This window comes from Geotrypetes seraphini, chromosome 8 (genome assembly GCF_902459505.1).
Source record: "Geotrypetes seraphini chromosome 8, aGeoSer1.1, whole genome shotgun sequence".
Classification (NCBI taxonomy): Eukaryota; Metazoa; Chordata; class Amphibia; order Gymnophiona; family Dermophiidae; genus Geotrypetes; species Geotrypetes seraphini.
Window position 1 is genome coordinate 60708128 of NC_047091.1, and position 25509 is coordinate 60733636.

General features: G+C 42.8%; 1 protein-coding gene across 1 annotated transcript in view; it reads left to right on the forward strand.

The window, feature by feature from the left end:
• Nucleotides 1-533: 533 nt before the first annotated feature.
• The window catches only part of NAPA (NSF attachment protein alpha), a 74645-nt gene continuing 49669 nt past the window's right edge, over nucleotides 534-25509 (forward strand). The window contains exons 1-6 of the mRNA XM_033954745.1: nucleotides 534-748; nucleotides 11902-11981; nucleotides 12587-12703; nucleotides 12858-12904; nucleotides 13674-13751; nucleotides 24204-24259. Of these exons, the coding sequence (XP_033810636.1) occupies nucleotides 651-748; nucleotides 11902-11981; nucleotides 12587-12703; nucleotides 12858-12904; nucleotides 13674-13751; nucleotides 24204-24259 (476 nt within the window). The 5' untranslated portion in view covers nucleotides 534-650. The remainder of the gene's footprint in view (nucleotides 749-11901; nucleotides 11982-12586; nucleotides 12704-12857; nucleotides 12905-13673; nucleotides 13752-24203; nucleotides 24260-25509) is intronic.

The window sequence follows — 25509 nt, forward strand, 5'->3', positions numbered from 1 at the left end:
ACGAAACTAGTGAAAAGGGCATGTTTAGAAAATTACTCGAGACAATTATTTGTAGATGCCTTTTTTAGCCAATAATTTTCCTCTCTGCACAGTTGATGATTTTCATTATATAAGCTATAGTATTAGTTTGTAGATATGATTTCTGATGATTGTTTGTGTGTCTGTTTGATTATGTTTTTACAAAATTATGTATGTAAACCGTTTAGTTTTAAACGGTATAGAAATTTTTTAAAATAAATAAATGAAATAAACAAAAACTGCAATGGCAAAAACAAGAAACGACTATGACCCGATCCCTTAAATTGAGGAAAGAAAAACACCCTAAACAAAACCCAAGGCTCGGGAAACAGATCAAATCTATCCTTGGGCACGTGACGAAAAAAGCCACAACCCGCCCCTTTTCTCTCACAGAGCCCCTGTTTCGAATCCCCAAGTTTCGCCGGGGTCACGTGCCGAGGGTCCTGGGCGGGGAACCGAGGACTTTCCAGAATGTTAGGATCACGTGCCGGCGGAGAAGTGTAAATCAGGTGGAGGGGGGGGGGGGATGTCACGTGTCAGGGGAGAGCTTGCGCGGCCCGGGCTGCGCTGTGTCATCGGATCTAGGGTGTCCTCCCTGTTCGCCGGACTCGACTCCCTTGAGCGAGCTCACCATGGATAATTCGGCCAAAGAGCTGGAGGCGCGGCAGTTGGTGGCCGAAGCGGAAAAGAAGCTCAAGTCTTCGCAGTCCTTTTTCTCCGGGCTCTTCGGGTGAGGGAGTTGTGCTGACGAAGGGCCCAGAGGGTCAAAAAGCAGGCGGGGATCTGGGGACGGGAGCTACGGGTCTTGGGATGGAGCCTGAAAAATGTTAGTTTCCCCCACTTCTTCCCGTCCCTAAAAAAAATTTTGAGATTTCTTTTTTTTTATTCACAGATGTTTTGTTTGGGTAATTTGGAATGTTCACCGTTTCAGTTGTCTTTTTGGTAATATATGTATATGCTTTTCACTTAGGATGGCTTTTTGAAACTTGATTCACCCCTTCCCCCAAAGAGCTTACTGCCAAGGCTGTGCTGTCCTACAGATTTGCTGATTCTAACCTTAGGTACCCGTTTCTTCAGGATGTTTTTGCTGGTAGTTTCGTTATTTTTCGTTTTTGAACGAGAAGGGGTGAGGGAGAGACATGGGGGCAATCCAGTCTTGTTTCGCAAGTACAGTGAGTGGATGACACCACCTCTTTTTTGGGGGGTAGCTCAGAGTACAGCTTTTGCATGGTACAGATCTGGTCATTTTTGTAGTGTCTTAGATGCTAGCCATCAGCATGCAGGTGGGTGGCTGGTTGGTTAGTTAGCTGGTGCGCTATTGCCTGCTTTCCTGTCCTCCCAATCCAGCTCTGACATCTAGATATGCATGTATATGGAGTACAGTTTATTACTCTGATTGGTTATTCCATGTCAAGTGGTCCAGAGCTCCCCATTTGACTAGCTCAGAAACTGATGAATTTATTTTTCAGATACCTCTAATGAAGACAGCCAACTTTGTGGTGCATTTTCTCAACTAAGTCCAGAGTTAGGGGTCCCCTTTTTTTTTTGTATCAGTGGAAGATGTCAAGTGGGGATCCTCCTTGAAATTGGACCAGTTGACATGGAATTACCCACCTGCAGCATTCAAAGGTCACACCTTTTCTCATTTCCAGTTGTTTTTCTCATTTCTTTGTTGTGAGGACATTTATTTGAAAAAGATAGGTTATGTTTTTCAGGGTTCTGCTTAATTATGTTGTGATATCTGTTTAATTTGATCTTTGTGCAAAATACATGATAATCAGGTTTGCTCTAGGAAGTAGCTGGTAGGTGGAGGTTGGTAGAAGCTTCAACCTGTGTGTGATACTTGAAGTTTATTACATTGGTAAGCATATGGGTGGGTAGGAAAACTGTAGTGGAAAAATGATTGCTTTGGGAGTACTTGGATTAATATAGCCTGTTCAGCTTTGGAATGGGAGTCATTGAATAAATACAGCCTGCACAGCTTGGAAAGTGCTTTTAAAGTCCACCAATAAAGAAAAATTAAACTCTTGATAAACTCTTCATCCAAATATTTTGCTTGCAGGGAGTGTATGTTTAGCTTGACCGGTGTGAGGAAATCACTTTAATAGATTAACAATTAAAAATAATATAGTACATAATATATCACTTTTCTAATACAAGCCAGAGTGGTTTACAATCCAAAAGACAGAACGGAATTCCATATCCTAATAAGACAGACACTTCTCACAAGTATCTCAATCTCCGTCCCTGCCCCTGCAAACTTTGTCTTCATCTGCACAAGCCTCAAACACTTTAAAATCATAAGTGTTTGAGACTTCTACAGATGAGGACAGAGCTGACTGGGACAGAACTCGCAAGACAGGAGAGAAATAGATCCCACGGGGATGAGGACAAATTTCTCCGTTTCATTTTCTACTCGCAAGAACTATCCATATCAAGTTTGGGTAGAATTCAACAGTCCTGCAAACTTTCAAGTGACGCATTCTTGAGTCATCTACAGATTCAAATGCTTCCTGAAAATGTTTTTTTTAATTTCACTTAAAACTGTTTAAAAGACCCCCCCCCCCCTTTTCAATAACTCATAGATAGTCTGTTCCATAAATGTGGAGCATGCGGGAAAAAAAAAAAAAAGCAGCATTCTCCTGTGTTAGTCAAGTGTGCCTGAGATAAATTTGGGTAGGCTAAAAGTAAAGCATTGGCAGACCTCAGGGGTAGGGGGGGATGATAAATGACCACTATCCAGAGAGGTAGAGGAGTGACTAGATGGATGGAGTGGATTGCAAAATGAGGAAAGGCTATGTGATTACAGTGGGAGAAGAGGTTGGAATCTGCAAGAAGGAGAGAGAAGCCAAACACCTCCGACTCGATCAGTAGTGTGTGGTGTATGGAATAGTTATTTCTAGAATAAACAGCATAAAATCTGTTTTACTGTTTTGGGATCTTGCCAGGTACTTGTGACCACTGTTGGAAACTGCATACCAGGCTTGATGGATCTTCAGTCTGTCTCAGTATGGTAACTCATGTTCATTTGTTATACTGCCTTTGTGATACAACCAAAGCGTTTTTAAAATTATATGCAAGTACTTTCTCTGTCCCTAGTGAACTGTCAGTTTGTTGTACCTGGGACAATGAAGGGTTAAGTGCCTTACCTGGTATCACAAGGACCCACAGTGGGAAACAAAACCCAATTCCTCAGGCTGTTAACCCATTGTGCTAACCATTAAGTGTCAACTCCACTAAGTTTTAGGTAATAGAGATATGAGTGGGGAGGAGAGAGTATGTGGAGATAGGGAGTGATGAGAGCCAGAAAGAAGTTGGAAGATATGAAGGCAATTTATAGAATGACTACATATTAACATGCTATGTATAAGACCTTCTTAGATAGGACCCTAGCATTTCAAGCTGGTAGGCAACAGTCTTGGTTAGGTAAATGTATTCAGCAAGCTATGTTATCCTATTGCAATTTTTGGAAATTAATTAAGACTTAAGACCACTTTGTTCAATAAGTTTATTAACTTAGTGAGTTTTATTATTGAAATTCTATTTTACAAATATTTGTATTTTTTACTGTATTATTGTATTTAGCTGATTGTCCAGCTCTTTTTAGTATAAACCACCTAGAACTTTTGATTATGGCAGTATAAAAAATAAAGTTGTTATTATTATTCCCTGCTTTGAAGCTGTGGTAGGAGCTCTCATCCCCTATGTGCTAGGCAGTTCCCGAATAATGGAACCAAGTAGCAAAAAGGGTGCTACTTAAACTCTAATATGTTTTTTGAAGGTTCATTAATATGTAGAATAGAGAGTTGCATGGGGACAGAAATCCCACCCGTCCCCATGAGGAATCCCCTCCGTCCTGTCCCGTCCCTATAAACTTCAGAAATAGTTATTTCATTTAATTATGCTACTGCATTAAAGCCTCTGGTAGAGACCCATTTACAAATAAGCAAAGAGTCTTTATTAATTTGGAAATATTAATTGGGAAGAATACATACTTTGTAAATGGGTTTCTACCAGAGCCTATAATGTAAATATAAAATATAAATACTCAGTTGATAAGAACCCCCAAGCTGTCAACTGAGGACTTCCTTTGCAGTTGGCCGGGGGTAGGCAGCAGTAGCGTCCCTGAGTCACAGATGCTGGCACCTCAGTGGCTCATGGATGCTGCCAGTGACTGCTATGCTTGGTGGAGGGGAGTTCTGGCCGTCTCTAGAGGAGATCCTCTGCTGGCGGTGCTTGGGGATCCCCACCAGTCACAGCAAGGGTCAGCAAGTACTTCAACACTGTAGAAATAAAACCAGAAATGCATTACCTTTTCTTTTGAACACAATACAAAGACATCTGCTATATATATTTCCCAAAGCTAACATATTTTAGTCAATAAATTCCGTTTTTTACCTTTGACTGGAGACTTATGTTGGCTGGAGACTTATTTTTCCATAAAGTTGGTCCCAGTTTCTTTTTTCTGCTTTCCCATCTTCTGGAAATTCTTCTGTTGCTTTCCATTGGTTCCTCCTTCCATTGTCCAGCATTTATCCCTTTCTCATCTTTCGTGCCTGCCCACCAGCCCCATGCCCAACATTTCTCCTTCTATCACCCCTCCAGCACCATGCCACATCTCTCGCTCCATTCCCTTCACCACTATGTCCAACATTCCTCCCTCTTGCATCCATTTAAATCTATCCCACTGTTCCCTTTCCACCACAATATTTATCCCTCATCTGTATCTCACTCCCTCCTTATGACCAAAAATTCTCCTTTCTTCCATTCCCGTATACACAACCATCTCTTTCCCTCCCTTCCTCTGTCCCAAGTTCATGCCTTCTGTGTCCAAAAACGCATTCCCTCCCTCATCTCAGCATCTCTTTCCCTCCCTTCCTCCATCCTCTTTCCCAAGTTCATGCCTTGTGTCCAAAACGCATTCCCTCCCCCCACCTCAGCATCTCTTTCCCTCCCTTACCCCATCCTCTTTCCCAAGTTCATGCCTTCTGTGTCTAAAAACGCATTCCCTCCCCCATCTCAGCATCTCTTTCCTTCCCTTCCTCCATCCTCTTTCCCAAGTTCATGCCTTGTGTCCAAAAACGCACTCCCTCCCCCCCTTTTGTGTTCTGCGTTTACCTTCCAGCCCTCATCTGCAAGCAAATTACCAGCAACTTTCTCAGCCAATGGAGCTCGAGCCACGAGGCTCATCTTCTATTTCCTGCCTACCCTGCCGCAGCACACATAGCCGACCGGAAGTCTTCCCCGATGTCAGCTCTGACGTCGGAGGGACGGCTTTGCTTAAGCCCTCCCTCTGACATCAGTGCTGACATCAGGGAAGACTTCCGGTTGGCTATGTGTGCTGCGGCAGGGCAGGTAGGAAAAAGAAGATGAGCCTCGCGGCTCAAGTTGTATCGAACCCTGCAGGATCCCCGTGACCCTAGGGGGTGTCCCCACAGGATCCCCATGACCCTAGGGGTGTCCCCACAGGATCCCAGTGACCCCGAAGGGGGAATCCGCGGGATCCCCGCTGTCCCCTTTCAGCTCTCTATTGTAGAAGATTGCCTTGTGAAAATCTAAGAGACTGGTGACGCAATGGGAGGAGCAAAATAGCTACGCATCTAGAGAAGTAGGCCAGTGAAAGAGGTGCAATGGATTGGCATGATTTTGAATTTAATCCTAGCAGCAGCATATAGGCAAGGCTATACTACCATACCCCTGGCCAGAACAAACAAATGATGAAATGTCAACAGAAATTAGAGAAGCTAATACATTTGGAAACACTATATTATAGAGCTTAATCTGCATCCCCACCCCTAAATGTCATGTCCGTCTATGTGAGTTAGATTGTAAGCGCTTCTGAGCAGGGACCATCTATAAACGTCAAAATGTACGGCGCTGTGTTCAGCACTATAAGAAGTGATAAATAGTAGTAGTGTCACATGTTTAGCACCATACTGAAGTTTTCACTACCATATTCTCTGAGCTGAAGATAAAGATATTGTGCATGTCTGGTGAAGTGGATGGAGTTACAATAGTCAATTTTGTTGATGTTTGCTCTTAGAAAAGGTCTCGCCAAGGGTACCTTTCTAAGGGTAAACAGACTTGTTTTGGTGGGATAGGTAGTTAGTAACAGGGGATTGATAAGGGGGGAGCAACCCAGTAAGGAGGAAGGTAGGGCTGAGTGGCAGTAATGGAGGGAAGAGAAGGGGAGGTGAAAAACTGGGACAAGCAGAACTGGAAGCTGAGACAAGGTCAGGTGCAAGATTCAGATGAGTGGAAAAGTAGCGATGAAAATAAATTTTAGAGGTGGAGAAGAGAAAATTAAATAGAAATGAAAGGGAAAGATCAATGTCTGAGTCGTAGGAAAGAAATAAAGACAAAGAAAGAAAATATCCTGGAAAAGAAGTTATGAGAAGACAGAAAGCAGAATAAAAACAGACCAGCATAATAAGGGTGTGTGTGTGGTTGCAAACATTTTTTTGTACAGGTTATTGACTGCAAACTATAACACTTAGATTTACAAGAATAGGTGGGTTAAAAATTTGTGAATGAAATTAAAAGATGAAAAACACAGTGATGTAATAGCTGCATGGCATCTGGAGTAAACTAGATTCTCTTCAGGTTGTGATATTTTACTGGATCAATGTAAGTATTCCCAAATATTATACATGAGCTTTAGAGACCACATAGATCCTTTTTTAAGATGCCACTGTAGGGATTAGCTGCCAAAATGTAAGGTTCTGGGGGGGGGGGGGGGTAATGTTGAAGCAAATAAGTCCCAATGATATCATGTGGTGGCCTTACAATCCGCCAGGCCCTGGGTTTGATACCCTCGTTGAAGATTCAGTAGGAAGTAAAATTACAGACAATGACAGCCAGAAGTGATTGCATAAAGAATATATTATGTAACATTGCAGAAAGGCAATCTTTAAGAAAGATACATAAGCTACAAATAGAGTGGATTCATAGATTGCTTGTGTGTGTGTGTGTGTGTGTGTGAGAGAGAGGGGACAGTTTACCTGCATTACAGAGGAAAGAGAGGGGAGGGGGTGATGGTAACAGAGAGAGGGGTGTTGCAGAGAGGAGGCTTTTATAAGTTGGAATCTTATTCTAAATATAGAAACTATTGTATGTCCCAGTATCTTCTGTTTATAATTTGTAAACTGTTTGAAACAATGGTTAGTTTAATTGATAAGGAAGATGTGACACTTGCAGGAATGGTAGATGGGATTAGTCTCTGGCTTCTTTGTCCCATTCAACTAGCATATCTTCTTGATAAACAATCCAGTCTGGCAGGTTGCTTAATGTATGTGAATTCTATGTAGGAGCATTTAGGGTCTATCTGCATCAACATTCCAGGGTCAGATTGATATAATGTCCCATAGACCTCTGCTGATTGGTTAGGCCAACCGAAAATGCTGACTGCTAGCAATGCTAGACTGACAGTCGCATCAGATATTACCAGTGTATTTTGCATCTGAAAAAGGAAAAATGTGGTCTCTAAAGCTTAGGTACAGGGACTGTATGATCACAGCTTGTGATAGTCTTTAGACCAGCATAACAATGTTTAAAGACTGACTTCTGAAGAAGAATTTTAAAAAATTGATTCTTATTTCACACCTTCCTGAAGCTGGTCAAGACAGCAAAATCACTTTTATAAGCGAATCTAAAAACATGAGTGACCTCTACAGTATATTCATAGTGAATTATTTTCAATAAAATCCCTGAAATTTAATTATGAAGGGGTGCTACCAACCAACTTCCTAAATTCTGAGCATTATTTTGCTACTGTAACTGAAGTGTTATCTTATTTACACCCTTTACAAAACTGCGCAAGAAGTTTTTAGCGCCGGTGCGCCAAATGCTATGTGATCCTCTGATGCTCATAGGAACTCTATGACCGTTGGAGCAGTACAGAGAGCATTCAGGATGCCGGCCGGCGCTAAAAACCTCTTGCACGGTTTTGTAAAAAGGGGGGTGGGGTGAAGTTAAGTGCCAATTTGCAGAAACAAAATTCTCTGTTTTTGACACTTTCAGATCATTGATTGAATCATATCCATGTCATTCTCTTCTTGGTTAGGCTGAGAACTTCAGCACCCTCTGATACACCTTTTCTGGATCTTAATGGCATCAGTATTCATGGAGCCATGTCCAGAATTCTTTGCAGTGAACAGTCTCTTGTTTTTGTTAAGGTGCATTCTACCAGAAGTATGGTCTCATCATGGGCCAAGACTAAGGCGATCGCCCCTGTGGAGATTTGTAGGACAGCTTTTGGTCCACTCTGCATACTTTTGATGTGGTGGCAAGATAGGACTCTGCCTTTGGGTCCTTGGTCTTCAGGGTTGGCGCAGTCAACCCACTCTAGCTTTTGGGGACTGCTTTTTTACATCTCACTTGTCTAGAATGTCTCGCCTATTGCTCTAGGAAAATAGGTTATGGCCTTACCTTGATAATCTTTTCCAGTAGATAGGTGACATTCTAGACTCCCACCCTGTTCTTCCTGCTTACTGTCTCATTCTGTTTATTCTTCTCCAAGTTGATTTTTGGTTGCTAGTCAGCCCTTGGGGCTGGGAGGAATTCTGTATATAGGGGGTCTGAGGCATGCAGAGCCTCCTTTTGGTGCTTGTGTTCACTGTTTCACTTCGCAACAACAGTCGCCTCCGAATCATTTGAAAACTGTCGCCCTTTCAAACTCTTTTTAAGGTTTGGAAACGGAACATGGTCAGATGGAGCAAGATCTGGTGAGAGGGTGGATGGGCTATGCTCTGAAATCCCAACTGTCAAAACATCCATCGTTTTGCCAGCCATGTGAGCAGGGCATTGTCTTGCACAAAGAACTCCTTTCTGTAGCTTCCCTCTCCTTTTTTTTCTTTCAGTGCCTCCTTTAATCGGCACAGCAAATTACAGCAGTAGTCTACGTTAACTGTTTGGCCCCTTGGAAGATAGTCATTACAACACCTTCCTGATCTTAAAACACTACAGCCGTGACCTTTCCTGCTGACTATTGGGTCCTGAATTTCCTTGGCCTTGGAGAACCTGAGTGCCGTCATCACATGAACTGCTTTGTCTCAGGATCATAGTGATGTAACTTGTTTTTCATCAACAGTAACTAATCATTCCAAAAAATTGGCACCAGCTCGCTTAAAATGCTGCAAAATCAACTTGGAAGTGCCATTCAATGTCGTTTCTCATTAGTGTTCAAACATTTGAGCACTCACTTGGCTGACAGCTTCTGCTTACCCAACTGCTCATGGATTACACCAAAAATGTTCTCAGCAATTGTTTTATCCAATATTTGCTGATCTGCCAAAATCAGGTCATGGACATGGTCAACAATTTCAAGAGTTGATGCTGTTTGAGGCCTCCCATACCTTGCTGCATCTTTGGTCTCAAAATCCACACTGAAAATTTGCACATCACTTCACTATGGAGTATGATAGGCATTTGTCACTCAATGTTTGCATCCTAACATAAAACTTTTATTTGTATACTGCTATACACCGTGAAGTTTGATGCGGTTAACAGGAGTTAACTGAAGAGATCGTACATTAGCAGTAAGTATGCAATTACACCTAACATAGGAATACAAATAAAGGACCATGGTAAGGTCGGAGTCGAGAACAAGGGAAGTAGGGAATACAAGAGAACTCGAGGGATAAGCAGAGGTAGGATCTCGGTATGGGTATAGGAAGGGAGAGGTGAGGGGCAGGGGCGGGTTGAAGAGCAGAGAGTCCATAACTAGAGCATTTTCCTTCGTCTGGAGGAGCGGGGAGAGTGCAGGGTTTAGTGATCTGGTAGGAATTTTTTGAACAGGAATGTTTTTAGTGTTTGCCTTAAATGCATATATGAGGTAGAAGATCATACATTTGTGGATTTCTTTGGAGTTTACTTGTGCAGGAAAAGGAACTTCATAATGCCTGGGAGTTTCACACTTTTTGTTGACCTAGTTCAATCAATGATCTGAAACCATGTCAAAACATAGCATTTCGATTCTGCAAATTGGCTCTTTGCAAAATAAAATATACTTTTTTTTCCCAGCTACAGTGGCAAAATAATGCTCAAAATTTAGGAAGTTGGTTGGACTGAGATTGTTTCAGAACCCCCTTGTATTCTAATCACAAAATAGAAAATAAGTTGTTTTACCTTTTATTGTCTATGGTCATTTTATTTTTCAAATTATGTTGGTCTCAGGTTCTGATTTCCGTTTCCTTCTATCTTAAGCAAACAACGAAAAGAGGCACTGGAGATGTCAAATCCAACTAATGGTCACAATGTCTTTAATTAATGATTAACGCACAAAAATGTTTAAAAACATACAAAGTCCCGACTAGAATCCAAGTTTCGGCGACCACGTCACCTTCTTCAGGGGACAATAATGAACTTGAAACGTACTGCGGACAGTGTGTATGAACATGTTGGCATCTCTACTTCATGTCCGACACGTTCATACGCATTGTCGGCAGTACGTTTCAAGTTCATTATTGTCCCCTGAAGAAGGTGACGTGGTCGCCGAAACTTGGATCCTAGTCGGAACTTTGTATGTTTTTTAAACATTTTTGTGCGTTAATCATTAATTAAAGACATTGTGACCATTAGTTGGATTTGACATCTCCAGTGCCTCTTTTTGTTGTTTGCTCTACTATAGTTCGAGGCTTGGTGCCTTTTTTCCTTTTTCCTTCTGTCTTAAACTTGTACACCAGTGTCTCATTTGACATTTCTTTCTCCAAGCTCACCATCTATCTTCCATCTGTTTATGTATTTTTCTCCATATTCAGCATCTCCCTTTTCTCTCTCTCCTATATTTCCTTTGACCATCTCCCTACCTTCATCATCACCACCACCACCATTCTATATCCCCTCCACCGGTGACTAGCATCACTTATCTGTTCTGCTCCCCCCCAGTCCAGCATCTTCCGTCTGAGTTCCTATTCTTCCCCCATGTCTGGCTATCTTCTCTCTGTCCATATAGCCTCCCATGACTTTGCCCCTCTGTGTCCATTTACCGTCCCTATGCTCCCATCCATGTCCATAATCTCCCCTTTTTTTCATATATTTACTTGTGTCCAGCTTCTCACCTCTTACTCCCTTACACCAATGTTTCTCACCCCCTCTTTCCTCTCTCCCTCCCTTTGCTGTGTTCAGTATTCCTCTTCCTTCATCCACTTGGTTCAGCATCTCTTTCCCTTCCCTTTTCTTCTCCTGCCTGCAGGTCCAACATCCATCTCCCTTCCCTCCAGCTCCAGTACCCCCCCCCCACACACATAGGTCTAGCATGTCGCTCCTGGTCCCCCCCCTTCCCGCACACACATGGGTAAGGCAGAAGCACAAGTTGGCATCTATGTGCTTTCCTCTCCAACTCCCCTCTCGCCCTGCATCTATTTTACCTTCAAGAACCTCAGCCATGCCTTGAAGAAGAATCTTGAGGCCTGCTCCTGGTCTTGTTCTGCAGAATCCCTCCTTGATGTAACTTCTGGTTTTGTGAAACCAGATGTTACATCAAGGAAGAACTCTGCAAAAGGAAGGCTCTGGAGCAGGCCTCTGAAGATTCTTCTCCAAGGCATGAAAATAAAGTAGGCACAAGGGGAGCTGGGGAGGGAGGCTTAGAGATACCAACCCGGGCGCAATTTTATTTTAACCTTTATACTGCTCCCGTAGGGTGGTATAAGACCTTGCTCCCATTCCTGTGATAAACCAGCTGCAATTTTTCCTGTTGATATGGTTTGCTGCAGGAACCCGACTCGTGTGTCGTTCTCTGATAGACCTTCAGTCTGTCCCAGTATGGCAACTCTTTATGTACTCCTGTCTAGTATTGCTGAAGAGCACTGTACTTGATACTTGAAATGGGAGTGTACTGTGTGTAAATCCTTCTTTTTTTTTTCCCCCCCTTTAATTGCCATATAGGGGTTCCTCTAAAGTTGAAGAGGCCTGTGACTTGTATGCCAGAGCTGCAAACATGTTCAAGATGGCGAAAAACTGGAGTGGTATGTAGCACATCATTCTAGTCATATAAACCCTGAATGCTGGCAGCTTCTAAATATCTGCCATATAAAGTCCTGGTGCATTTTGGGTTTGGATCAGAAAACCTCTTGCTCTCTCCTTTTTGCAAAACTTTTTCTCTGAAGACAAGTAGTTCACTATAGACACACACTCTCTCTGATGATACTGATACCAGGGCTATGGAGTTGGTAAATAAATCCTTCGACTCTGACTCCTCAGTTTCTGGTACCCACAACTCCGACTCTAGTACCCCAAATTGTCTCTGACTCCTCGACTCCACAGCCCTGACTGATACAGATATTTTCCAGGAATTATTCTAAGATCTTTCTGGGCATGCATGGCTACATGGTATATCTCAATTCATTGTGTTCTGAGGCAAGAAGCGTATATATTTTGATCTTCCTCTTCAGTATGTTCACTATGTTGGCTATATGGCTGGTTTTTGATACATTGACCTTGTCGGGGCTTAATTCCCAATCCATGCTGCATTTTTGTTTTCTTGTTTCTCTTTGGAGATTTTAAATTGAAGCTACAGAGTTGGTTTGGATCATCCCCACTACCCTGTTTTCTTTCTGTTTTCCCCTACCAGCTGCAGGGAATGCCTTCTGCCAAGCAGCGCAGCTCCACTTGCAGGTGCAAAGTAAGCATGATGCTGCCACCAATTTTGTGGATGCAGGAAACGCCTTCAAGAAAGCTGATCCACAAGGTGAGATCTAGAAGAAATATCATTTAGCACACCTCTTGTTCCTCTGAAGGGCTTGGATTTATCTCATCTGTGTGTGTGTGTCAAGGAAATGCTCTATTTTAGTGGGGTACTGCTGTCCCCTCTCACATGGTTTCTCTTGACTATTCCTTCACAGAAGCCATTAACTGCTTGAGTCGGGCTATTGAGATCTACACAGACATGGTAAGACCAATACAGGCACTGTGGCAGTGGAAAGAACAGGAGCTTGTACATAAACCTGTGCTCCCACTCCCATCTCCGGTGCCATTTTCCCTGTTGCTGGTGTACAGTATCTACTGAGCTCTAGCTCTCTAAAAGTTCATCTTTAGGGGTGGTTTCATTTCTCACCACCTGAGGTTTGTAATCCAGATGTGGCATGATTTTGATGGGACGTGGGATGTTGTCGACTAATCTCTTTTGGCCTTGATGCCTTAAGCATCTGTCAGTGGGTAAGACATCCACTGCAATGCAGATAATATAACTTCTGCTTACTTCTTCATGCACACACTCTTCAGAGAGAGAAATATTTCAAGAATCCTTTGAATGTTTTTAATATACTGCCCATTGAAGTTGCCATCTAGACAATTTACAATTCACAATAAAAGTCAAAATTTTAATTACCAAAAGGATAAGCGGGCAGAATAGATTACTGCCAGCCTCTCCTCTCTAATATCCACATTTGTCCCTCATTGTACAGTTGCTCACTGGTGTGCAAAAATTAACAGGAGCTTCTGAACCTGCTATCTCTCTCCAGCTTGAGGGCTGCACTTCAGACCACAGCTCAGAAGGAGAAGAGAGAATTTGGTTAACTATACTCTCGGGGGCATGTATCTAAAAGCAAAGGACTTTGCATGTGTAGTGGAGGCAGGCTGTCCTTCTACAGGAGAAATAAAGGAAAGGGTACGAATGCTGCCTTTTATCTGGAACAGTCTTTTTATTTTTAAACACTTAGGGCCGGTTCACAATTGCAGCAAAGCACCACATAACGATAGCAGAGATCTACGAGACGGAGCTGGTGGATATCGAGAAAGTAAGAACACATGGGAATATGCATATGTTGGGAGTGGTCTTTGTGTACCTTAAATATAGATCTGTTGGTGTTTCCCAAAATTATATACGTTAACGGATGAATAACCACATCACACTCTTACAGGCATCAGAGCAAAGTTTTTGTTATGCATAGTTCATCTCCCAAACCCAACACGTCTTAACACCTATCTCTTCCTCTAATACCATCCTATGTACTTCTCCATTGAATTTTAGTAATGGCCACCATATGAATCTAGAGGGCACACATGATGCATTAATCAATTTGCAAGCTCTTCCCTGTAGCTAAGTTAGAGTCCAGATTTGAATGATTTTTTAACAAGATAAGCAAAGGAGCTAGTCTTTTTCTGGTCTATGTTCTAGCTTTGAAAGGTCTAAATACACCATTGATTCAAGTTGGTTTATTATCTTAAGATATCGATATTTTTATATAACTGTAAGTTGCTCATTAATTATCTTAATTTTCAGGTGTAGGTATTGCCCCTAGATCAACTAAGTTTTGCTTTACAGTTAAATGGCAGACCTTTGTCGCTTTAATATGCCATCATTGGCTTCCAAAACCACAGTATTACTGGATATAACCAAAACCTAGAAATATTCTAGAAGCTGCATTGCATTTGATACATTTTTGATTGAATCATTTGTGCTTTGCATGGCCAACACTTATGACTATACATTTGTGGTAATATAGTAGTTGAATAGTTTCTGTGAGTTCAATTGAACTTTATTACAACTGGACTTTTAAAAAGTCTGATAAATTAATTTCTGGATCAATTTGCCATTTCCAGACTAGTGTCTCCTTTACACATTTTAAACTTTTTTCACAGTCTCTGAACACGTAACAGTTTTAGAATCGGAAATGAATATTGCTTCAAATATATATATTTTTATAAACATCATATAGCATCAGATTTTTTTCTCCAGTACATAATGTCACATCTGCAGATACTCTATTCAACATACAAAATATGGAAGGTCTCAAAACATTTTCAAAGTGAACAGTAACTTATATCTCACGGACCTCAGTGGTACCGTCTGCATGCCACTAAACTTTTAGAACATGCAGAGCCAATGGCACCCCTAATCGTCATTGGTCCCTTATATTTTTTATCATTTTTAAAGATAGGCAGAAAAGATCAGTCTTTGCAGTTTCATGCATGCATTTCAAATTCATGAAGGAATTACCATTTTCTCTTGTAGTTGACCAGAAATACAAGAGAAGGCTCAACCCTTTGGTTTGAGTCAATATGCCTTCCTTCTTTAGTGGGAACATTGTCAGTTAACACATGAGATCTTCTCTGAATAAACAGCTTTATTTTACAAAAAAGTTCATGCTCTTAATATTGCTGATTTACTAGACTGTGCAAAATATAAAGATAGCAATTGTAAATTTGAAAAAAAAAAATGAGAAGTAACATCATTTAACAAATACATTTTATTAAACTAATACATTTTTCAATTAGCTTTCAGAGGCCAAAACTTCCTTACTCAGGTCAGTAAAGTATACTGCTGTTATCCCAGGACAAGCAGGCAGCATATTCCCACACATGGGTGACGTCACCGACGGAGCCCCGCAGCGGACAGCCTCGAAAGCATCTTGCTTGAAGATCTCGAGCTTTCGATTGCTGCATCGCGCATGCGCGCGTGCCTTCCCGCCCAAACTAGGGGGCGCATCTCCTGAGAGGATCCTCAGTTCAACGTTTTCCGCGGAGCCGAGAAGACTTGTCGACTTGGTTCCCGTAGCGTTGTGCCTTCTCTTCACCGCGGCTGAGTACTCTTTATTGTTTTCGGTCGCTGTGTTCGTAATTCTATTTCTACTTGTATCTTTTTTTTTTTTTTTTTTTTTAAATAAAATATATCTTTTGGTTTTTCTTTAGCGTCGGGTTAGAAGATTGAGGCCTAGGCCTCTCTTCTCCGTTCTCGACACGGACTTTGTCCTATCTATGTCCCGGCCTGTTACCGGGTTTAAAAGGTGTTATCAGTGTGGTAGAACTATTTCCATCACTGATCCACATAGTCGGTGTATGATCTGTCTTGGGTCGACTCATCGCCCCGAAGATTGTATTCGCTGCCTCACTCTTCAACCTCGTGCTTTTAAACGTCGCTGCGACAGATTTTTGGAGCTTTTTCCTCGTATGGAGCCTGAAAAAGCTGTGGCCTCGGTCGAGGCATCTGTTAAATCCTCGACTCCGGGACCAACCTCGAGTACTAAAACCTCGACCTCGCCTCCTCGACAGGCCTCGGCCTCGAAGACCTCCGGGTCCTCGGCCTCGAAGGCCTCGACGATGTCCTCGAAGCCTGGATTGGGGGGTAAGTCTCCTGCTTCCTTTTCAGGTACCATCTCTAAGAAGCCGACAGAGTCTACCTCCATTCAGCCTGGGGCCCCAGGTTTGACTCCGTCTTCCAGACCTTCAAAACGTGCTTCCAAGTCCAGGGAATACTCTCGATCGAGGTCGCCCTCCTTGGAACGCACGAGACCTCCTGTGACTCCGAGTCCTTTGGTCTCCGTCCCCATGTTTGAGGATATGCTGAAGTCAATTCTGACTACGCAAATTTCCTCAATAGTGGCTCAGTTGGTACCGGTCTCGACTCTGTCTGCGCAACACCAGCCTGAGCATAAATCGGCACCCTCTCGGCGATCTCCTCGTCGCAGGTCTCGATCCAGGGTTTCCTCGTCAGACTCCTCGTCTGAACATGGAGCTAAACAAGCATTACCTCGATCGAAGCACAGGTCTCGATCTTCGAAGCTTACCTCTACAAAGAGCTCGAAGCATTCTGATATTACTTCTAAAGCTCATACTACCATTGCCTCTTCAATATCGTCGAGGCATTCGAGGTCGAGGACACCACCTTCGAGGCATTTGTCTCGAGAAAAATCTCCTCTTACTAAACCTCGTACTCCGCGCACTTCTCCGACTCGGAGCCTTAAGCGGAAACATTCAGCCACTCCTCCTCTGACAGGCAGTGGAACATCTTCCATCACTTTACATCTTGAATCTGAGCCTCTATCTCAGTATTCACGCGAGGCTTCTCCATCTTTTTCAGTGACACATCGTTCTCGTTCTCTTTCTCCTGAGGAAGCCTCGACCTCGAAGTCTGCTTCTTTTGCTAAATTTGTCTTCGACATGGGACAGGCTCTTAATATTGATTTACATTCTGATTCAAAATACACGCCTGAATACCTTGCGGATATGGAACTTTCTCATCCTCCTAAGGAGACTTTACGTCTACCCATGACACCGGTGCTGAAGCAGACGTTTCTACGTAACATGGAGACTCCTTATTCTGTGACAGCTATTCCATCGAAGCTGGAGTCTAGGTATCGTACTGTTCCATGTAAAGGGTTTGAGAAATCCCAACTTTCTCATCAATCCCTAGTGGTGGAATCTTCCCTGAAGAAGGCTCACCCATCTAAGGTGTCTGCAACAGTTCCACCAGGACGCGAAGGGCGTACTATGGACAAGTTTGGGCGCAGACTTTATCAAAATTCTATGATGACAAATAGAATTTTGAATTATAACTATGTCTTTACTTCATATTTTAATCATTTTTTGAAGCAGTTGTCATCTTTTTGCCCAGACTGGCCCAAAGAACGCCTTTCTGAATATAAAAACATTATTCAATCTCTGTCTCAGTTACGTCTATTCATGTTGCAAGCATCTTATGATGCTTTTGAGCTATCCTCCAGAGTCTCGGCATTTGCAGTGGCTATGAGACGTCTTGCATGGCTCAGGATTGTAGATATGGATCCCAACTTACAAGATCGTTTAGCAAACCTGCCGTGTCAAGGTTCTGAGCTCTTTGATGACTCTATTGAAGCAGCTACTAAAAGGCTTTCTGAGCATGAGCGTTCCTTCGCCTCTTTGATTCGTCCGAAACCAAAACCTTCTCTGACTAGAGCTTACAGACCTCCAGCTCGTCGTTACCCCATGAAGTCCACACCGGCTTTTTCTAGGCCTCCACCTAGACGGCCACAACAACAACGTCCTCAAAAGCCTCAGACACCTGCTCCAACCAAAACAGCTCCGTCTTTTTGACGGTCCAGTGATGAGCATTCCAACCTCTTTGCATCCAAATTCCTCCCTACCAATCGGAGGTCGTCTTTCCCTTTTTTCATCTGTCTGGGAAACCATTACATCGGACCTTTGGGTCCTTACGATCATCCGAGAGGGATACTCTCTGCGCCTGCTTCAGGTGCCTCCAGATCACCCTCCAAGAGAGTGTCTTTCCAGTTCCTCGCAACTCCCTCTTCTTCTTCGGGAGGCTCGAGCTCTTCTTCACCTTCGAGCAGTGGAGGAAATTCCTCCTCCCGAACGCAACCAGGGGTTTTATTCCAGATATTTCCTGGTTCCAAAGAAGACGGGGGATTTGCGACCCATTCTGGATCTACGAGCTCTCAACAAATTTCTAGTCAAAGAAAAATTTTGCATGCTTTCTCTCCCGATCCTGTACTCCCTCATGGATCAAGGGGATTGGATGTGCTCACTGGATCTCAAAGAGGCTTATACTCACATTCCTATTCATCCAAATTTTCGCAAATATCTCAGGTTCAAGGTGGGGAACCTTCACCTTCAATACAAGGTTCTTCCATTTGGCCTAGCAACCTCTCCTCGGGTCTTCACCAAGTGTCTGGTTGTGGTAGCCGCGGCTCTTCGAGCCCAGGGATTTCAAGTTTTTCCTTACCTCGACGATTGGCTTATAAAAGCCCCTTCTCGTTCAGGGGTTACGCAAGCGACCCTTCAGACTATTTCTTTTCTTCAAAGTCTGGGGTTTCATATCAACTTCCCAAAATCTCACTTAGTTCCAACTCAATCGATTCAATTTATTGGGGCGGTGTTGGATTCCATCCGCATGAGAGCTTTTCTTCCTCTCAATCGACAGAATACTCTCTTAAACCTTTGTCATCATGTAACTTCCCTATCAACTATCAGAGCGCGTCAAATGATGGTCCTTCTCGGTCACATGGCATCTACAGTACATGTGACTCCTTTAGCAAGACTACATCTTCGCATCCCTCAGTGGACTCTGGCATCCCAATGGCAGCAAGCTCTAGATCCTCCTTCTCGCCATATAACGGTGACGCCTTCTTTAAAGAAGTCTCTCCGCTGGTGGATGCTCTCTTCAAATCTTTCCAGAGGTTTGCTGTTTCACCATCTTCCTCATCAGAAAGTTCTCACAACAGATTCGTCCGAGTACGCATGGGGAGCCCACGTAGATGGTCTCCGTACGCAAGGATTATGGACGGCCACAGATCGTCGATGTCATATCAATCTGTTGGAACTCAGAGCGATATTTCTGGCTCTCAAAGCTTTTCTTCACATCCTTCACGACCAAGTAGTCCTTGTTCGGACGGACAATCAAGTAGCAATGTATTATGTCAACAAACAGGGGGGAACGGGTTCCCATCCTCTGTGTCAGGAAGCTCTGAAGTTGTGGCATTGGGCGATTTCACACAACATCTTTCTTCGAGCCGTTTATATTCAGGGTATTCAGAATTGCCTTGCAGACAAATTGAGTCGTCTGCTTCAACCTCACGAATGGACGATCAACTCCCCCACACTTCGTCAAGTATTCAACCGATGGGGGACTCCTCGGGTGGATCTTTTTGCGTCACCCAACAACTTCAAACTTCCTCTGTTTTGTTCCCGCATCTTCTCCCCTCTTCGTCTCGAGGCGGATGCGTTTCTACTAGACTGGAGGAATCAGTTCCTTTACGCCTTTCCTCCTTTTCCTCTGATTCTCAAAACTCTTGTCAAATTGAAGTCGGATCATGCCACAATGATTCTCATAGCTCCTCGGTGGCCCCGACAACATTGGTTCTCTCTTCTTCTGCAACTCAGCATCAAGGAACCTCTTCTTCTGCCAGTTTTTCCTTCTCTGCTCACTCAGAGTCAGGGATCCTTACTTCATCCAAACCTGCAGTCTCTTCATTTGACAGCATGGTTCCTTTCCACCTGATGGATTCTGCTGAATTTTCTCAGTCTGTTCAGGATGTTTTTCTGGCTTCCAGAAAACCGTCAACTCGTCAATGTTATAGTCAAAAGTGGACCAGATTTTCTTCTTGGTGTTCCACTCATAATCTTCAGCCAACTTCTTCTTCTTTGGCTTCTGTTTTGGATTATTTACTTCATCTATCCCAGTCGGGTCTCCAATCCACATCTATTAGAGTTCATCTTAGTGCAATTGCTGCTTTTCATCAGCCTTTAGAGGGGAAATCACTCTCGGCACATCCTCTAGTTTCTCGTTTTATGAAAGGTCTTTTTAATCTCCATCCACCGATCAAACCTCCCCCTGTGGTATGGGATCTTAATGTGGTCTTGGCTCAACTGATGAAACCTCCTTTTGAACCTATTGACTTGGCTCATTTTCGATATCTTACTTGGAAAACTGTTTTCTTGATTGCTCTCACTTCAGCTCGTCGAGTTAGTGAGTTACAAGCTTTGGTTTCGGATCCACCTTTTACTGTTTTTCACCATGACAAGGTGGTACTCCGTACACATCCCAAATTCTTACCTAAGGTAGTTTCTGATTTTCATATCAATCAGTCTATTGTTCTACCCGTATTTTTTCCTAAGCCACATTCTCACCCTGGTGAGGCGGCTTTGCATACTTTGGATTGTAAACGTACGTTGGCTTTCTATCTTCAACGTACTCAACCTCACAGAAGTTCTCCTCAACTTTTTATTTCTTTTGATCCAAATAGATTGGGTCATCCCGTTTCGAAGCGTACTATCTCCAACTGGTTGGCTGCGTGTATTTCTTTCTGTTATGCTCAGGCTGGTCTTCCTCTACAGAGTCGAGTAACGGGCCATAAAGTCAGGGCTATGGCGGCTTCGGTTGCTTTCCTCAGATCAACTCCTATTGAGGAAATTTGTAAAGCTGCCACTTGGTCCTCGGTTCACACTTTTACTTCTCATTATTGTCTGGATACTTTATCCAGGAGGGATGGCCATTTTGGCCAATCTGTGTTACAGAATCTTTTTTCTTAAATTGCCAACTTCCCTCCTCCCTTTTGATTTAGCTTGGAGGTCACCCATGTGTGGGAATATGCTGCCTGCTTGTCCTGGGATAAAGCACAGTTACTTACCGTAACAGGTGTTATCCAGGGACAGCAGGCAGATATTCCCACAACCCTCCCACCTCCCCTGGTTGGCTTCTTAGCTTGGTATCTGAACTGAGGATCCTCTCAGGAGATGCGCCCCCTAGTTTGGGCGGGAAGGCACGCGCGCATGCGCGATGCAGCAATCGAAAGCTCGAGATCTTCAAGCAAGATGCTTTCGAGGCTGTCCGCTGCGGGGCTCCGTCGGTGACGTCACCCATGTGTGGGAATATCTGCCTGCTGTCCCTGGATAACACCTGTTACGGTAAGTAACTGTGCTTTATGGTGTCTCGTCTTGACCTGAGGAATGGGGTATTGATCTCTGAAAGTTAGTCCAAAAATGTATTAAAATTAGTCCAATAAAAGGATCACCTTATTTCCATTTTCTGTTTATTATCAACATAGCCACAATAATACTTTATCCTTTTTTTATTTTTAAATCTTTATTCATTTTCAAATCAAACAATAAGTGCACAAAAATATATCATAAAAGTAATTTCCATATAGCACTATAATATCTAACACATAAAATCTAATAGTGTAAAATCCCCATCCACCCACCCTTCATCACATTCTCAACTAAAATAGAATATACTATATTATACAACATATTATAACCTATCGTATTAAATTACATCCCAAATCCACCCTCCCCCCTTGAGTGTGCTAGATAAAACTAAAAATGAAAAAGAAAAGGAACAGAAAAGAAATGTCTATTCATCACAATACTTTTCCAATGGCCCCCATATCTTTACAAAGTTATTATATGTCCCTTTTTGTAACACTATTGCTCTTTCCATCTTAAAAATGTGGCACAACGAATTCCATCAGAATGTGTAATTAAGATTCTTGTGATTTTTCCAATTATTGGTAATATGTTGAATGGCAACCCCTGTCATAACTAATAAAAGTTTATTATTATGTGACGATATTTGACTCTTCTTCCTCATAGCCATTCCAAATAAAACAGTATCATAGGAAAGTGCAACATGGTTTTCCAGTAAAGAGTTTACTTGAGTCCAGATTGAATTCCAAAATAACTTGATGAAGGGACAATAATAAAGTAGATGATCTAATGTCCCTGGTTCCAGATTACAATGCCAGCATCTATTAGACTTAGAGCTATCTAATTTTTGTAAACGAACAGGGGTCCAAAACGCTCTATGCAACAAAAAGAACCAAGTTTGCCTCATAGATGCTGACACTGTACATCTCATCCTCCATGACCAAATTCATGGCCATTGAGATGCAGAAATCTGATGCTTAATCTCAATGCTCCAAATGTCTCTGAGACCACAATTTGGTTTTTTATTCAAATATCCAGATAGTAATTTATACCACAATGCGGCTTGATGTTCTAGGAAGTCTGCTTGGAAGCATAGGAACTCTAGACTATATTGATTGTTAAGACTTTTCCATTCAGGGAACCCCACCTGAATAGTCTGCTTCAATTGCAACCATTTAAAACTTTGTGACTTATTAAGACCAAATCTATGTTGCGATTGTGAAAATTCCAGCAGATTACCATCTGAAATAACATCATTCAGAGTTCGAATGCCTGCAATAATCCAGTTCTTCCAAAGGAGTTGGGCTCCACCTATTTTAATCTTGGAGTTTATCCATAAGGATTTATTAGTTGATTTATTAATTTAATACTACTTTATCCTAAAGCAAATAGAAACATTTTTTTCTACTTTTGTCATCTCTGGTTTCTGCTTTCCTCATCTTCTCATCACTTCCTTCCATCCATTGTCTGCCATCTCTATGCCCTTTCCATATGGCATCTGCCCTCCTTCTATGCCCCTTCCTATCCCGGCTGACTGTGATAACTTTTACCTCCCTCCCACATCGCCCGCATACCTTTTTAAAATCCCCAGTGGTCTAGCAGTGAATTGGAGCAGAAGTGGGAATCTCCTGCTCGGGGCAGGAGTGTGGGAAGATTGTTCTACTGACACACTTGAATCTCATCTTGGAATTCCAGCTGTGTGAAGTCCTTTGAATTTTTAAATGGACTTTTCCTGTTGAAACAGCTTCAAATTCCTTACATATGGGTTAAGCACCTCAGCTCCTCCTCCTCGATTTCAAATTGTGCCTTTTCTATTCTTTTATGGGAGTAGCTTCTGGGGATGTCCAGTGATGTAAGATCGTCTTTCTAACCAGTACCAAAGAAGCATATAAATTTCCAATAGGGGAAGGCCAACACTTGATGATAAGATATTCTGGGTCCCTAAAAGCAAAGTCCCATAATCCCATTGCAAGGAGCAAGAAGTTATGTCTTATACAGTTGCTAATGTCATCATTCGCAAATTGAGTCTGTCATTTCCCCATGTTATGGTAGGGTTGTCCCACAGACCATATTGTATCCCCATTGCCCTAGACATAAGCCCTTTAAAGGATCTTAAACTGAACATCTTAGAAGTCTGCCACTTTTTAGAAGGTCAAATACACAGTATATGTATGTATATGAAAAGGTTCTAAAACTAAGGCCTCTTGAGCTCCAGCCCCAGATCTGTATTCCACCAGTGCTGAATCTGGTCAAGTCCTCTCCATGTCTTTTCATGAGCCGATATTAATTATTTTTACTCTTGGCTCTGAATTTGATTGATGAGGTTTATACAGTGTTTGTTTTTTTTGTTTATTTAACTATCCAAATTGATGAGAGGGGGGTTAATACTAGAGTCACTTTAGCAGTGACAGAAGGCAGCTGCATGGGGCATTTTGCAAATCATGTTGAAACATTTGACACTCAGTCAAATCAGACTTTTTCCATTCTTCCCTCAAATCCTATGGCTGATTGTTGTCATCTCCCCACGGGGAAGGAGAAAGCAGATCAAACACGTTTTCCTGCCTTGTATTTGTAAGAATGGAAATAGTGTGAAAGACGTTTTAACTATTTCCATTCCTTTGAGCTTGCTATGCCCCTTCCCTGCCAATTTGTAGGTGATTCTAGCTACATTAAGGATATGAGGGGAAGCCATTTTCACCAAGTCTGCTTCTATGTGTAAACAATCATTTTACCCATGGAAAAATCTGTGAAAATTGCTACCTTTGTGTGTGTGTTACTTTTTTCCATTAACTGGCTTTATGTGGTGCAGAGAAGGTCCTATGTTGAATCAAATGCCTTGATTGGTAAGATTAGGTTGGTAAACTACAGGTTGCTTTTTTAAGGCGGTTGTATCCATGCTCTCTAGTAATCTGTTCCTTCGCATGTGTCTGTGTGATACACAGCTGGTGTCATTAAGGGTTTGTGGATGTAGCATTGTGTGCATGTTGGGGAGTAGTTCCTTTTTTTTCCTCCTGATTTCTCAGGTGCTCTTTTGTTACCCTCTCTTTTAGGCCATAGCACATTATGAACAGTCTGCAGATTACTACAAGGGCGAGGAATCCAACAGGTAAATCTGAATGCAGATCCCTGGTTACATTATGGTGACTTAAAGCTACCCTCATCTGCACACTTTAATCTCCTGAAACCTTGCCTCTTGTGGTATGGGCAAGTCCTGTCCTCTGCCCCTATGCCTTATTTAGTACAGTTAACCATAACACCCCTGCATGAAGCACATTTGGAGAGTGTGTAGAAGGTGAGGAAGAAGAAGCATTGACTACATAATTTAGGCTCAAAGTTGCAGATTCTATAGCACAGTGCCCCCTTTTGTCTTGCAGTTTCCCATGAGCAAGTGCAAACTTAAGCCAGGGTTAAAAGTCCTTCTGTGTCACCTGATAGACCAGTATACATGTAGTTCAATCTTCACAGATGGGTTATATCTCACTATGACCAGCAGGTGGAGACAGACCAAAACTTGGTTGTAGTATATTAGCTGAGGCTCCCCCTTAGCAACCCAGTCTTTTCTCAGTCTCCAGTAGTGTGGTAAGACTAACTTGGCTCCCCCTGTTAGGCCTGTTGGAATTTGTTTTAGGACTCCTGGTTCCCTTTTGTGCCGGATGGGTCCTGCTTGGGGTCCATCCGACCTCGGAGGGAGGGAGGTGTCAAACCCAGCAGGTCTCGTGCTGGGTCCCTCCCCCACCTTCCTCCACCTCCCCACATTTTTGTAGAGGTTCCTCAGCTGGCAGCCTTGCTACCGATACCGGTCAAGCCTCCAGCTTTGAGAGCTGTGGAGTCTGTTCTGAAAGAAAAAAAAAATCCTAAGGCTGTGCTGGTCTAAAGGACTCTTTACCTTTAAATTTACTGTATTTTACTGTCTTTTCTGCTAACCGGCACTTTTTTCTCTAGCTAGGTCGCATCTGGAGCACTGAACACTTTTGCAAGGGGAAAAGTGATCATTGTAATCCAGGCCGCTGCGAAGGGGAATCCTAGTCGGCATCGGGTGACGGTGGCCAGGGATCCCCTTCACGAGCGCCTCACAGCCGGCAGCTGTTTGTGGGGATACCCGGGCTTCCCCAGCTGTTGACAGTCAGACAGAAAAAATTCCTTTAACTGTGAAGCGGCTGGGGACTCTTAACGTTTTTTCCTGTTTAGCGATCTTGGGTCAGCACTTTCAGTTCTGTGCGCTTCCTTTTGGTCTGGCCCTGGCTCCGCGGACGTTCACCAAGATTATGGTGGTTGTAGCGGCGGTGTTGGGCAAAGAGGGTATTCTGGTCCATCCCTACCTGGACGACTGGTTGATTCGAGCAAAGTCATTGCAGG